Genomic DNA, 15,526 nt, shown 5'->3' with positions numbered 1-15,526 from the left:
AGTTTCCAAAGCTGATGTGTCTTCTCTCTGTGCTTCAAGATCCGTGCGACACATCTGATGGCAACGAGCAGGTTCGCCGGAAGGGACGAAAATTCTGACGTTCGCCGGATATGATTTCTATTTTTTTTCTTTTCCTTTTGAAGTATATATAAAATAATCTCAATGTACTCCCTCTCTCTTAGTTTACCGGGCGTGCGTGTACTCCTAGGTTGTCAATTTGACCAACCTAATACAAGTTATATATTATAAAAAATATACCAATATAAACTTTTGATATTCTATTTTCAAACGGTATAATTTTTGTGTTATATACATTATATTAAGATGATAAAATTGACAATCTAGATATACGCATAAGACTTGTAAACTGAAACGGAGATGGTAAGATCAATGACATAGGACTTAAATGTGCACTAGATGTGTTTTAGCATAACTGTCGAAGCGGAGGAGACGAGGAGTAGTCGAGTTCGAACCAGAATCTCGCCCCGTCCCCTGGAAGAGCGACCGCACCGACTCCGGCGACCCAGGGCAGGGCTCCCCCCGCGACCTCGATTCTAACCATCGCCGAAACCCTCCAAAACCCTCGGAGCGCACGCCGACGCCATGCGTCCGTCTCAGGACCGCCGCCCCTTCCGCCCGCCGGACCGAGTCTCGCCGCCTCCCCACCTGCACCGCCAGCAGCGGCCCCGCCAGCCGCCCCCGCACGCGCGGCAGTTCGCGGTGATCCTCCTCCGCGCGGGCCCCAGCTCCTCCTCCCCGCCGGCCACGGAGGTCGACGCCCTCGTCGCGGGCCTCCAGTCGCCGCCCCCCGACAGCCTATCCGCCTGCTCCTCCGGCCGCCAGGCCGCCCGACTCCTCTTCCGCTCCCTCCCCGCCGCCGCGGCCGCCGCGCGCGAGCTCTGGTCGCTCCGCCTCGACGGCCTCCACCTCCTCACCCCGCACCTCCCCGACGCCGCCCTCGCCTCCCACGCCTACCCCCTCGTCGCCTCCCTCTTCGCCTCCCACGCGTCCCGCCTCCTCGACTCCGGCCTCGTCTCCCGCTCCGCTGAGCTCGCGGTCTCCATCCAGTCTGTGAAACGCCGCCTGCGCGGTCACAATAACTTCCGCGACTTCGATCAGTTCAATCTCCAGAAGAGAACACTGGAGGCTGAGAAGGAATTGATAGATGCCAAAATTGCCGAGTACAAAGCAGCCATGAGTTCGATAAGGCGTGCCATGTTACATGGGACGGATGACGAGGAGGAAGTGAATGAGGAAGAAGGGGTGGATGTGTTTGGGATTGGGGAAGGAGAGGATGTGGACTTTGTGAGGTTGCACATGATGATGCTGCGTGAGTGCAGGAGGCTCAACGAGGGGCTACCAATCTACGCATACCGCAGAAAGATTCTCAATCACATTTTCAATAATCAGGTGACTTATCTGCAGTTCTATTTGTGATGGCATTGCAAATTTGCAATGCAGTGCGAGCCATTTGACAATTTATGATTATTCACAAAGTTAAAGAAAACGCTAGGCGTTTGTGCGTTTTGCCACCGCCTTGTGCTTTTCTGACTGTAGCGCACGCTTAATTAGCGTAATAAAGCGCCAGAAGTTTTTCTATAATGTAGGCACGCTTAAGCGCCTGCCTCAGTGTGCATTTTTAGCTATGGATTTGCATGCTTAGAATCAAGGAGAAAGAGCCGTGCCTGTGGAGCTTTGTCATGTGCATGTTATTATATTGCAGTGCACCATTTAGTTTCACTTGTTTATTTGAATTTGTCGGCCGTAACATGCTGATGCAAAAGTCAAGGTTTAATTATACGAGCTTTCTTCTCTACAGGTTATGATCTTAATTGGGGAAACTGGTTCTGGGAAAAGCACACAACTAGTTCAGTTTCTTGCTGACTCGGGTCTTTCTGGTAATGATTCAATTGTCTGTACGCAACCTCGGAAAATTGCTGCTTTATCATTGGCACACAGAGTAGATGAAGAAAGCAAGGGCTGCTATGCGGACAATTTTGTGTCGTCATATTCAAGCTTTTGGAATGATCAAAATTTCAGTTCGAAGATTATATTTTGCACAGATAGTTGTCTTTTATATCACTGTATGAATGATGCGGACCTGAATGGCATTTCCTATATCATTGTTGATGAAGCTCATGAAAGAAGCTTGAACACCGATCTTCTCTTAGCTTTGATCAAAAAGAAGCTGCTTGATAGGTTGGATTTGCGACTCATTATAATGTCTGCCACTGCTGATGCTAATAGACTTGCTGAATACTTTTATGGCTGCCAAACATTCCATGTGAAAGGGAGAAATTTTCCTGTTGAAATTAAATATGTACCTGATGTATCAGTTGATGCTTCTTTCAATATTGTGCCAAACTCTTTGCGTGGTCCTTGTGCTGCTGCTTCTTATGTCAATGATGTTATAAGGCAGGTAAGCATCATCCACAAGAATGAAGAAGAGGGTGCCATCCTTGCTTTCTTGACATCCCAGCTAGAAGTTGAATGGGCCTGTGAAAATTTCACCGATGCAAGTGCGGTGGTACTTCCTATGCATGGAAAGCTTTCCCCTGTGGAACAGAGTCGTGTTTTCAAAAGCTATTCTGGAATGAGAAAAATTATCTTCTGCACCAATATAGCTGAAACATCACTTACTATAAAAGAAGTGAAGTATGTTGTTGATTCTGGACTGGTCAAGGACAGCAGATTTGTGCCTAGCAGTGGTCTTAATGTTCTGAAAGTCAATTGGATTTCCCAAAGTTCAGCTAATCAACGCGCTGGCCGGGCAGGTCGAACGGGAGTGGGGAAGTGTTATAGGCTTTACTCCGAAGCCGACTTCAGTATGATGGAACTGCATCAAGAACCTGAAATCCAAAAAGTTCATCTTGGCACTGCTGTTCTAAGAATACTTGCTTTGGGTGTTAAAGATGCACAGAATTTTGAGTTTGTTGATGCCCCAAATCCAGAAGCGATCAATATGGCTGTGAAGAACCTTGAACAGTTGGGTGCTGTCAAATGTAATTGTAATTGCTATGAGCTGACTGATACTGGACGCCACTTGGTCAAATTGGGAATTGAGCCAAGGCTTGGAAAAATTATGCTTGATTGCTTTGGTTTTGGTTTGAGGAAGGAAGGTGTAGTTTTAGCTGCTGTTATGGCAAATTCTAGCAGCATCTTTTGTAGAGTGGGCACTGATGAGGAGAAACACAAAGCTGACCTTCAGAAAGTCCGTTTGTGTCACCAAGATGGAGATCTGTTCACTCTACTCGCTGTTTATAAGAAATGGGAGGATGGGCATGAGAACAGGAATATGTGGTGTTGGCAGAACAGCATCAATGCCAAAACCATGAGGAGGTGCCAGGAAACTATATCAGAACTTGAAAATTGTCTAAAGCATGAGTTGAAAATTATAATCCCAAGTTATTGGTGTTGGAATCCTGAGGCTCCCAGCGAGCATGATAAGTTGCTAAAAAGAATTATCTTGTCATCTCTTGCAGGTAATCTTGCTATGTTTTTAGGACATGAAAGGTTTGGTTACCAGGTGATTTCAACAGATCAGATTGTGAACCTTCATCCCTCATGCTCATTGCTCAATTATGGTACCAAGCCAGATTGGGTGGTCTTTTCAGAAATCTTATCCGTCCCAAATCAATATCTGGTATGCGTAACTGCTGTTGATCATGATGCTTTGTATGCAATTCACCCAATGTCTTCCATTCAGCAACTGGAGAAACATAAATTACAGATAAAGGTGATTAGTGGGCTTGGTAATAACTTGCTGGCAAAATTTGTTGGCAAATCTGGCCAAAATCAGCAGAAGATCATCTCACATCTCAAGGAAGATTGCAAGGATGACCGAGTAACTGTTGAAGTTAACTTTAACAATAACGAAGTCGTGTTATTTGCTACCGCACAGCACATGGAAAAGGTCTTTTGCATTGTTAACAATGCTATGGAATGTGAAGGTAAGTTGATGAGGAACGAGTGCCTTGAGAGAAGTTTATTTCCCGAGAGGTCAGGCAGCTCTCCGATTGCACTATTTGGCTCAGGTGCTGAGGTCAAACATTTAGAACTTGGGAAGAGATATCTGACAGTAGAGGTTCTACATCAAAATGCAAGTGACATCAATGACAAGGAGCTTATTAGCTTGGTGGATAGTCTTGTCTCCGGTATTGCTAATTTTCATAAATCCAGTGGAAATTTCAGGCTAGGCTCAGATGAAACTAAATGGGGGAAGATTACATTCCTCAAACCTGAAAATGCTGAAGATGCTGTGTCAAAATTGAACGGGGTAGAATTTCATGGTTCCTCTCTAAAAATAGTTCCTGTATGTTCTCCTGATAATCAAGGTTTACGATTTCCTTCAGTAAGAGCTAAATTATGTTGGCCACGTAAGGAAAGCAGGGGCCTTGCACTTGTAACATGTGCCAGTGGGGAAGCTCAATCTGTTGTAGATGACTGCTTTGCCTTAGGAATCGATGGAAGGTATATCAGTTGTAGGGTTAGTACGAAGGAGGAGAACTGTGTATTTGTCGAAAGAATTCCATTGCATGTCTCGGAGCGGGAACTATATGATGCTTTTCGCAGCGCAACAACAAGGAGAATCCTTAATATCCGCCTGCTCAGGGTCAAGGAAGCCACTATAGCTAGCCCCTCTGTTTCTGTATGCGAAGAAGTGCTGATTAGAGAAATTTCTCCATTCATGCCAAACAAGAGTTTTCCTGGAAAAAGTTTCCGTGTTGAAGTGTTCCCTCCCGAGGAAAATGACTCGATGATGAGAGCAACTTTAACTTTTGATGGAAATCTTCATCGAGAAGCTGCAAGAGCACTGGACCATCTTGAAGGAAGTATTCTTCCTTGTTGTCAACCTTGGCAGATAATACAGTGCAAGCATGTATTTCATAGCACTATGTCCTGTTCAGTGCGTGTTTACAATGTTATCAGCCAGGAAGTGACTTCTCTGCTTGAGAGCTTCCGAAGCCAAAAAGGTGTGCCTGCATTCCTCATTCGCTAAATGCATTGATTTTTTTCACTGTTCTATTGGTTGAACCTCTCATTCCTCAGTTGCGGTTGCTTTCATATTCCTTTTTGTCTTTCTTTTTTCACTTAGTTTAGTTTTATATGAGGTAGCCAGACTTTGTGAGCCATCTTTTCCGGAAACTCATCTAGGACCCTCATCTCCCTAGGGAGCAACTTACTGCTACTGGTGTTGCAGTGTTTTCTTTTTTGTGAAACTTCAAGATTTTTCATGCCTTTAGTACCTTTCCTTATTTGACACTAGGATAGTGATGACTTCCCTGTTTGACCCTGGAAAAAACTTGTTTTCCCTATTTGGCACCAGATCTTATTTTCATGCCTTTCGTGGCACCGTCAGCCACCCCTAGTATATAAGGTCTAAGACCTGTCATTTTTTGTTGCATGGACGAAACTACCGCTGGCTGTACAGTACTAGAAAGGAAGAAAAAAACAGGCCATCGCGTCCAAGTTGCTCTCTCCCTCCCACTCTTTGTCCACTGATCCATCCCCTTCAATTTCTCCCCCAATCCCCACCCAAGATGGACTGAAGCGGTCATTGGTACTGCTGGAAGCAGCCGCCCGTGCCCTACGGCGCAGTGCCTGCACAGCCTCTGCAACCGCCTCCTCTGCCTCTGCGTGCACACACGACCCTGCCCCTGCCCCTGTGTGTCCTTGTCCTTGCTGTCCTCCTCTGCCTCCAGCACGGTCGTCCGCCAGGTGTGCAAACTCATTGAGCGGGAGTGCCAGATCGACAAACAGGAGGTGCAGGTATCGCCGGTCGCGGTCCGTGGCCGTTGGCGGAGGCAGCGGTACTGGTGAAGAGAGGTGGAGGTCCAGGGTCTGGGGGTGGGTGGTGTTGCGTGGAACGGCAGCGCGCTGGTGGTGGTGGTGGTGGTGGTGTGTGGGTGTGTGTGGGTGTGGGGGCGGTGTCGAATGGCTGTCGGTGAGCTCATCTGTGTGGTCGGTCTACGGCGCTGCAGTGTCACAGCGCAGATGTAGGGGACAGCTAGGGCGTCAAGCACGGAGGTGTGCTGTTCCTGGAATGCCAGCTCCGGGTGCTGGTGGATACGCTGCCACGAATCCCAGCGTGTGCCTCCTCCAGCAGCTGTGCCGCCACCGTGACCATCGTTCTTGCCGGAAGCGCACGTGTGGGAGATGGAGGAATTAAGCTGCCACCTTATGGCACGCCTTTGTGCGGACGTTGCAGTCTGGTCGGGGCGTGTAGTCGTGTACTGCTATTAGTGGCCCGCATATAATGTTTGCGTGTACTACCTTTTTTTTAGGGGATGTGTGTGTGTACTACCTAATGTGTGTCGAATGGCTGTCGGTGAGAGGGGGGGAGGGGGGGTGTCAAATTGCTGTCGGTGAGCTCATCTGCGTGGTTGGTCTACGCGCTGCAGTGCCACAGCGCGGATGTAGGGGACAGCTAGAGAGCGTCAAGCACGGAGGTGTGCTGTTCCTGGAATGCCAGCTCCGGGTGCTGGTTGATACGCTGCCACGAACCCCAGCGTGTGCCTCCTCCAGCAGCTGTGCCACCACCGTGACCATCGTTCTTGCCGGAAGCGCACGTGTGGGAGATGGAGGAGGAATTAAGCTTCCGCCTTATGGCGCACCTTTGTGCGCACGTTGCAGTCTGGTCGGGGCGTGTAGTCGTGTACTGCTACTAGTGGCCGCCTGGCTGGCATGTAATGTTTGTGTGTACTACCTTTTTTTAGGGGATGTGTGCGTGTACTACCTAATGTATGTATGTATCATCTGTCCATGTAACCATGAAAAAATCTAAAGGTCCTCCAAAATTCATCACAGTGCTTTAGTCAAAATTTTGGTCACATACTACATTAGAGGCAAAAGCGTCTTTTCAGGTGTTATTAACACCGTTAGTGGCCAAAATAGACGACAGTGTCATAAAAGGCATACAAGTTAGAGGCAGTGTGAAATAGGAAAGAATTTTCTTTCCTGGCCCAAATAGGGAAGCACATTTTAATGTAGTGCCAAATAAGGAATTTCCTCATTAGGCCCCTTAGCTTGAATTCCTTTTACCTGTCCTTTAAGAGTGACAGGATTGATTTTTCTTGTACCGTAATAGACAAGCTCAAAAGAAAGACTAATTATATAAAAACATGACCATTCTTCAAAGAATTTATATTAGCTAATAAAGAATCTATATTAGGGGCAAAGCCATTTTTCTCAATTACATTTTTTCTAAGTCTTCGCTTGCTCCAGGGAGAAAACCATTATGAGTTGTGGCTCATATAAATTTGAACCGGGGAACATGAGTAGTTATATAACTCATTGTCTATTTTATCTCAATATCTTCATGAGAAGCATAAAATCCAGTGGCAGCGCCAGTGACCATTCTTCAAAGAATTTATATTAGCTAATAAAGAATCTATATTAGGGGCAAAGCCATTTTTCTCAATTACATTTTTTCTAAGTCTTCGCTTGCTCCAGGGAGAAAACCATTATGAGTTGTGGCTCATATAAATTTGAACCGGGGAACATGAGTAGTTATATAACTCATTGTCTATTTTATCTCAATATCTTCATGAGAGCATAAAATCCAGTGGCAGCGCCAGTGACAAAAAGGCTGTGGGTTCAAGTGCATTAATCTCTCTGAAATTTTCTACTTTTTTGCACACATCTGAATGAAACTAAGAAAAAGCTGTGGGGTCAGCTGATCCCTCAGCTAACATGTGAATCTCCACTGATAAAATCATAACATCATCTGTTTCCGAATATCAATGTAAATTTTGTACCGAATTAATGTGTGTGCTACTTCATTGATGTTTTCAAAACCAGCAAACTCATCAGGTTCCAACTTATGTACAAGAAGAATGTTTAGCACATAATTTTATACCAGCTGGCAAGTTCGAAGTCTTAATCAGTGTACTTTATGCAGGTGTGTCTTACAATTATGAGAAGACCGAGAATGGTATTTTCCGAGTAAAGCTCACTGCAAATGCCACAAAAACAATAGCAGATCTGAGAAGGCCGCTTGAGATTTTGATGAAAGGGAAAACCATAGACCACCCTGATCTGACATTAAGTGCAGTTCAGATGCTCTTATCCCGTGATGGTGTAGCACATTTGAAATCAATTGAACAAGAAACTGGTACTTACATTTTGTATGACAGGCAAAGTCTAAATATTAAAGTCTTTGGACACCAGCATCACATGGCTGAAGCTGAAGCTAAATTGGTCCATGCACTTCCACAGCTCCTTGAGAAGCGGCCTCTTGAAATTTGTCTTCGTGGGCATAACCTCCCTCCAGACTTGATGAAGAAAACAGTAGAAAATTTTGGAGTTGATCTGGAAGGATTCAAGACTGTGATGCCCTCGGTAAAGGTTGAGTTACATAAACACCGCCACATACTTAAAGTTTGGGGCAGTAAAGAGGATAAGCGAAGGGTGGAGGGGATGATCTCTGAGCTGATAACCTCAGTTAAACACAATGTCCCGGTTCACCTTCCGTCAGAGAATGTTGGAGGCAGTAAAGATGATAATCAAAGGGTGGCTGACAATGAGCTTTCAATGGATGCATGCGCTATTTGCTTGTGTGAGACGGAAGATCCTTTTAAGCTTGAATCGTGTGGGCACATATTTTGTCGGGCTTGCTTGGTGGATCAGTGTGAAGTTGCCACAAAATCGTATGATGGGTTCCCTGTTTGTTGCCTCAAAACTGGGTGCAAGAAGCCATTCCTCATTGTTGATCTGAAGCACCTCGTGTCAAATGAGAAGCTGGAGGACCTATTCAGTGCTTCCTTAAGGGCATTTGTTGCATCTAGGGCAGGAATATACCGTTTCTGCCCAACACCGGATTGCCGATCCATCTACCAGGTGGCAGCTCCAGATGCAGAGACCAAACCTTTTGTCTGTGGGGCTTGCTATGTGGAGATCTGCACCAAGTGCCATCTCGAGTATCATCCTTTCATATCCTGTGAGGCTTACAAAGAATACAAGGAAGACCCAGACGCAACACTTCTTGAATGGCGCAAAGGGAAGGAGAATGTGAAGAACTGCCCTTCCTGTGGATACACGATCGAAAAAAGCTGAAGGCTGCAACCATGTTGAGTGCAGATGCGGCTGCCACATTTGTTGGGCATGCTTGGCGAACTTCAAGAGCAGCGAAGAGTGTTATGGCCATCTCAGATCTGCGCACCAATCCTTTGTGGACATTGTGTAGAACCTAGGTGTATATTTGTACTGATGGCAGTCCTGCCTCCTGGAAAATCTGTATGTTAGCAAACTGTTGCCAAACCTTGGACATTGACACATTAGGCAAAATACGTGAATTGTTGGTGCTGAAGCATACAGTAATCCTCAAGCTGCGAAGGTATTGCGATTATTAAAACCATAAACTGTGCATGTAGGGGTGCATCCAGGAGGTATCCACGTCTCGCTGAATGCTTCTCTCCTGATTCCCTGCTGATCCACTCTAAGCTGCAAAGGGTGAGTGTTTGTTCCCCAGATGGCTTTGTTGTTTGATGCCATGGTACCATTTTTGGATTCATGCTTATTTCATAGTTCATACAATTTTTGGCTAGTTTGAAGAAAATGTGTGAATGGGAGATGAACGCTCTGAAGAAATAAGGGCACAGTTCCTTTTCAAAACCAGTGAAGCCCTCTTCCAGTATCCCAGCAATGCATAAGCGTTCTAGAGGTTGGATATGTGATTTTGCTTCTGCGAATTCTTTGTTTTTGTTGCTTTGGTGGTGCTTAGGGATGAGCATGCTGGTTTTCTTTTGTGTGGTTTCTGGAATGGTAGCTATCAAGGATACAAATTCTAAAGATGCACTGAGCTCTTCACAGAGAGCATGTAATCAACCCAAATTTGGAATTGTGCAACCTGCTGATTAGTTTGCATTTAATTATTCTGTACTGAAGTTTCTGAATTTAAGTAGGTGCTTTTACCTTTTAAAAAAATCCACCTTAGTATTTATTGCAGCATAGATTTTTTTAAAATGTGTTGCAGAGCGCATTGGAAATAAAAAAGGCAAGTTGTTGAGTTACTTGGTAAATGCTTAGCATTTTTTATTTGATCTTACGTTGAGTGTACAGGTTCTAGATTTTGTGTTTTGAACTAGCAAAGTTTTTTGTGTTTTTAACTAGCAAAGTTGTGCACAGGTCTTGGTGCATCTCCAATTACAATTTAATTTAGTTTATTATTTACCGAAGGAGGGCCCTTGGGAGGAAGGAGGGGATGCGGACAATGTGTGGATGAAGATGGCGACTTGTATTCGTAAGGTGGCCTCGGAGGAGTTTGGAGTGTCCAGGGGAAGGAGAAGCGAAGATAAGGATACCTGGTGGTGGAATGATGACGTCCAGAAGGCGATTAAAGAGAAGAAAGATTGCTTCAGACGCCTATACCTGGATAGGAGTGCAGACAACATAGAGAAGTATAAGATGGCGAAGAAGGCCGCAAAGCGAGCTGTTGGTGAAGCAAGGGGTCGGGCATATGAGGACCTCTACCAACGGTTAGGCACGAAGGAAGGTGAAAGGGACATCTATAAGATGGCCAAGATCCGAGAGAGGAAGACGAGGGACATTGGCCAAGTCAAATGCATCAAGGACGGAGCAGGCCAACTCTTGGTGAAGGACGAGGAGATTAAGCATAGATGGCGGGAGTACTTCGACAAGCTGTTCAATGGGGAGAATGAGAGTTCTACCATTGAACTAGACGACTCCTTTGATGAGACCAGCATGCGTTTTGTGCGGCGAATCCAGGAGTCTGAGGTGAAGGAGGCTTTAAAAAGGATGAAAGGAGGCAAGGCGATGGGCCCTGATTGTATCCCCATTGAGGTGTGGAAAGGCCTCGGGGACATAGCAATAGTATGGCTAACCAAGCTTTTCAACCTCATTTTTCGGGCAAACAAGATGCCAGAAGAATGGAGACGGAGTATATTAGTACCAATCTTCAAGAACAAGGGGGATGTTCAGAGTTGTACTAATTACCGTGGAATTAAGCTGATGAGCCATACAATGAAGCTATGGGAGAGAGTCATTGAGCACCGCTTAAGAAGAACGACAAGCGTGACCAAAAATCAGTTTGATTTCATGCCTGGGAGGTCGACCATGGAAGCCATTTTTTTGGTACGACAACTTATGGAGAGATATAGGGAGCAAAAGAAGGACTTGCATATGGTGTTCATTGACTTGGAGAAGGCCTATGATAAGATACCGCGGAATGTCATGTGGTGGGCCTTGGAGAAACACAAAGTCCCAGCAAAGTACATTACCCTCATCAAGGACATGTACGATAATGTTGTGACAAGTGTTCGAATAAGTGATGTCGACACCGATGACTTCCCGATTGAGATAGGACTGCATCAGGGGTCAGCTTTGAGCCCTTATCTTTTTACGTTGGTGATGGATGAGGTCACAAGGGATATACAAGGAGATACCCATGGTGTATGCTCTTTGCGGATGATGTGGTGCTAGTTGACGATAGTCGGACGGGGGTAAATAGGAAGTTAGAGTTATGGAGACAAACCTTGGAATCGGAAGGGTTTAGGCTTAGTAGAACTAAAACCGAGTACATGATGTGCGGTTTCAGTACTACTAGGTGTGAGGAGGAGGAGGTTAGCCTTGATGGCCAGGTGGTACCTCGGAAGGACACCTTTCGGTATTTGGGGTCAATGTTGCAGGAGGATGGGGGTATTGATGAAGATGTGAACCATCGAATCAAAGCCGGATGGATGAAGTGGCGCCAAGCTTCTGGCATTCTCTGTGACAAGAGAGTGCCACAAAAGCTAAAAGGCAAGTTCTACAGGACGGCGGTTCGACCCGCAATGTTGTATGGCGCGGAGTGTTGGCCGACTAAAAGGCGACATGTTCAACAGTTAGGTGTGGCGGAGATGCGTATGTTGAGATGGATGTGTGGCCACACGAGGAAGGATCGAGTCCGGAATGATAATATACGAGATAGAGTTGGGGTAGCACCAATTGAGGAGAAGCTTGTCCAACATCGTCTGAGATGGTTTGGGCATATTCAGCGCAGGCCTCCAAAAGCTCCAGTGCATAGCGGACGGCTAAAGCGTGCGGAGAATGTCAAGAGAGGGCGGGGTAGACCGAATTTGACATGGGAGGAGTCCGTTAAGAGAGACCTGAAGGATTGGAGTATCACAAAGAGCTAGCTATGGACAGGGGTGCGTGGAAGCTTGCTATCCATGTGCCAGAGCCATGAGTTGGTTGCGAGATCTTATGGGTTTCACCTCTAGCCTACCCCAACTTGTTTGGGACTAAAGGCTTTGTTGTTGTTGTTGATTTACCGAAGTATAGGGATTGAAAAGAAGCCAAGCCTAGACCCGGGCATCCTTCCGTTTAAGTATGGTGTTCTTGTATTATGTACATTAGTTATTTTCCCTGACTTCTCCCATTAATTGCTGACTTGATCATATGAACAAGGGGCACATTACAACTTGACCAGTAATATATAGATTACAGGCTTAAAGCTTGGGAGATTAGTCAAATGTTGGTGGATTAGAAAATAGAGATAATGTTAAATACGTAGGGGTTGGTTTCACCTTTTTCTGTCAGTTCTTAGAAACAGTAGTCAAGTTTCTGGCAAGTAAAAGATGGTTAGCTAGTCTTTGGAGTTGCATCTTATGGTATTGTTAAATTGCGTGGTGCTTATTTGATGGACGTGTCTACATATTGGTAGGTTGGGCATTTCTATGTTGATCGGTAGATTCCCCTCAGGTGAACTCAACAGACAATCTTATTTTGCTCATTAGTTCGGAATCTCATGGCCTGCTTTATAGATTGTGGTAATAGATACCCAGAAAGCAGCTTCATATATGATCTAAAGTAAATAGTTTTGGTACTGTTTTGCAGCCCTAACAGATAAAGGGATTTCAACCGGTCGCTCAAAGATTGAGAACGGGCAGAATGACAGATACAGAATGTATCATCTCTTGGCTCTTATAACTCTGATGCTCTATATCCAGGAAGCAGTTCAGGTGTTAGAAACGTGAGGTGAGATCTAAACGTTCTGTAATGTTTATTTTTTTTGCTTGCTATTGGCAGATTTTTTTAATTAAATGTTGAGCAAGGTCACTAGAACTATGCTGTATTGTGTAGACGTAGGAACGAGGTGTTATGCCCATTCCTCTGATCCTCATTTTCATTGCTGCTATGTTCTTCCCAATTATGTTGTTACTGTTTGAATTGTGTGCTGGATGAATATCCCATCTCATTATTTCTGATAGTTAATTTGTCAATATATAGTTATATACTATAGCTGTGCATATGCATAGTCGTGTGTTGAGATTGCATCATGTACTGAAGAAACTTCTAGGAAATCTGTTAGCTGATTGTCTGCTTGTATGTAGGATTAAGGTAGAGTTATGGCCTGCCTAGCAAATCTGCTAGCTTATACTCTGCTTGTATGTAGGATTCATATTGCAATCCCATTTATGCCAATGGATTACTGCATGTTTATGTTCTTTCACATCAATACTTTGTTTTAGACCATTTGAATGAAAGGACCACAGAATTCTCTTTGACAATCTATGGCAAATTCTGTACTCTCCTGTCCTTTTTACTCTGCATATACTCCCTCCGTTCCTAAATATTTGTCTTTCTAGAGATTTCAAATGGTCACCACATACGGATGTATATAGACATATTTTAGAGTGTAGATTCACTCATTTTGCTCCGTATGTAGTCACCATCTGAAACCTCTAAAAAACAAATATTTAGGAATGGAGGGAGTACTAAGGTTTGTGTGAAGTCAAACTTTGTAAAGTTTGACCAACTTTATAGAAAAAATACCAACATTCAGAATATGAAATCCATATCATTAGATGTGTGATGAATTTAATTTTCATATTGTATAACTTTAGTATTGTAGATGTTGATATTTTTTTCATATAAATATGGTCAAACTTTATGAAGTTTGACTTCGGACAATTCTTATATACAGAGTAAAAAGGACAGGAGGGAGTACCACAGTTTTGCAGTTCTAATTTGCAGTTCTAAGTCAGGCCTTTTCCCTGGCATGCTTGACTGCTTGATGGCTTGAGGGTGCATGCAGTTGCGGGGATGGAGTCTGTGGCGATGATTCACGCTGCAGGTTTTGTTTGCTAGATGGTAAGATTAAATTTGCTCTTCTACAAATGTGGATTATAACAATTTATTTCTGAAGTGAACATTAAATTGTGCTCTCCTTTGACTGTGGGTTATACACATTTGTTTGCTGATCACATTGAAATAAGAAATAAAAACATCACCCCTTCTACAAATTTGTTATTCAGCTCTCTAATACTGATTTTATAATTGAATTTAACTACAATAGTTAAAATTAAGTTTCTAGTTTTGTATGTGTTATACTACCTCCGTTCCTTTATATAAGGTGTATTTGTTTTTTGAAAAGTCAAACAAGTGCAAGTTTGACCGAGTTTTTAGAAAAATATATCAACATTCACATTACGAAATTTATATCATTTCATCCATCATAAGTAGTTTCAGATTTTACTATCTACTAGGCATTGCAGATATTGTTATTTTATTCTATAATCTTGGTCAAACATTCACATGGTTGACTTGCACGGAAACCAATACACCTTATATTCTGGAACGGAGGGAGTAATTATAAAGGAGCGTGCAAAGTGACTACACGTTGCACAAAGAGAACTTTTCTGGATCCAGTAAGAAAAGGCTAACGGAAGGTGAATTCTTCAATATATATGATACCAGGGCAATTGTCTTCTTTCATGAAAAGAAAAAAGAAATGAAACGTCAATTAGCATTCCTTCCTAATCTTTCCATACAGTTTTCAGTCATATACCTAGTGCAATTGTCTTCTTTCCTGAAAACGGCTGCTCAGTTACAAATGCAATCATGTTATATTTTCCTTTCTTTTCACTGCTGCCAGCCGCTTACATTACTTCCTTTTGGTAGTAAGCAGAGTGCTGTTTTGGGATTATTGAAGTTGATGAGAAGAGGCTGACTTTACTTTACTGTGTTTATTATTATTAAAAGTTATCATGATCAGATTATTGTCATGTTAATTTGTTCTCCATTTTTGATACATCTCCGGTCCATTGTCGTTCTGTTTTTTTAACGAAAACTTCCATATCTGGTAGGTTCTTTCTAATTTCCGAATCTTTTCTCTCCCTAATAATAAACCATCGACTGCTTCTGGTCGTACATCATCGGGCATTTTGCAAAAAAGTCACTATACTTTTTGATAATAAAACCGCAGTCCTTTCTTAAGTGAAAAAAACGTTTCGTTTTGGAATTGTGCGAGAAAGACCCTATATTTTCCAGTATTCAATGCGCGGTCCTTTTTAAGTGAGAAAACATTCTGTTGCGCGAGGAAGACGGGCGAATCTGGCCGCGGCGTCGTGGGATCTGCGGCTTGCTCCGGTGGCGATGGCGGCGGCGGCGTCCTGCTCATCCCGAGAGAGAGAGAGAGAGAGAGGGAGGGAGGGAGGGAGGGAGGGGAAGGGGAAGGGGAAGGGGAAGGGAGGGAGGGAGGGAGGGAGGGAGGGAGAGGGGAAGGGGAAGGGGAAGGGGAAGGGGA

The 15,526-nt window shown here is 44.2% G+C and overlaps 1 protein-coding gene across 1 annotated transcript; it reads left to right on the top strand.

The window, feature by feature from the left end:
• Nucleotides 1-424: 424 nt before the first annotated feature.
• On the top strand, nt 425-15,425 carry LOC125542939 (ATP-dependent RNA helicase DEAH11, chloroplastic). Its single transcript, XM_048706162.2, is given in 7 exon segments — nt 425-1,410; nt 1,820-4,973; nt 7,901-9,045; nt 9,047-9,450; nt 9,546-9,661; nt 12,835-12,975; nt 13,925-15,425. Coding segments are annotated over 4 exon segments (5,244 nt in total). The 5' UTR covers nt 425-603; the 3' UTR covers nt 9,185-9,450; nt 9,546-9,661; nt 12,835-12,975; nt 13,925-15,425.
• Nucleotides 15,426-15,526: the final 101 nt, after the last annotated feature.

Source organism: Triticum urartu, chromosome 3A (assembly GCF_056163025.1).
Source record: "Triticum urartu cultivar PI428250 chromosome 3A, HENAU_Tu73, whole genome shotgun sequence".
NCBI lineage: Eukaryota > Viridiplantae > Streptophyta > Magnoliopsida > Poales > Poaceae > Triticum > Triticum urartu.
The sequence above is the reverse complement of the archived record's forward strand: the minus strand, read 5'-3'. Positions and strand labels throughout refer to the sequence as shown.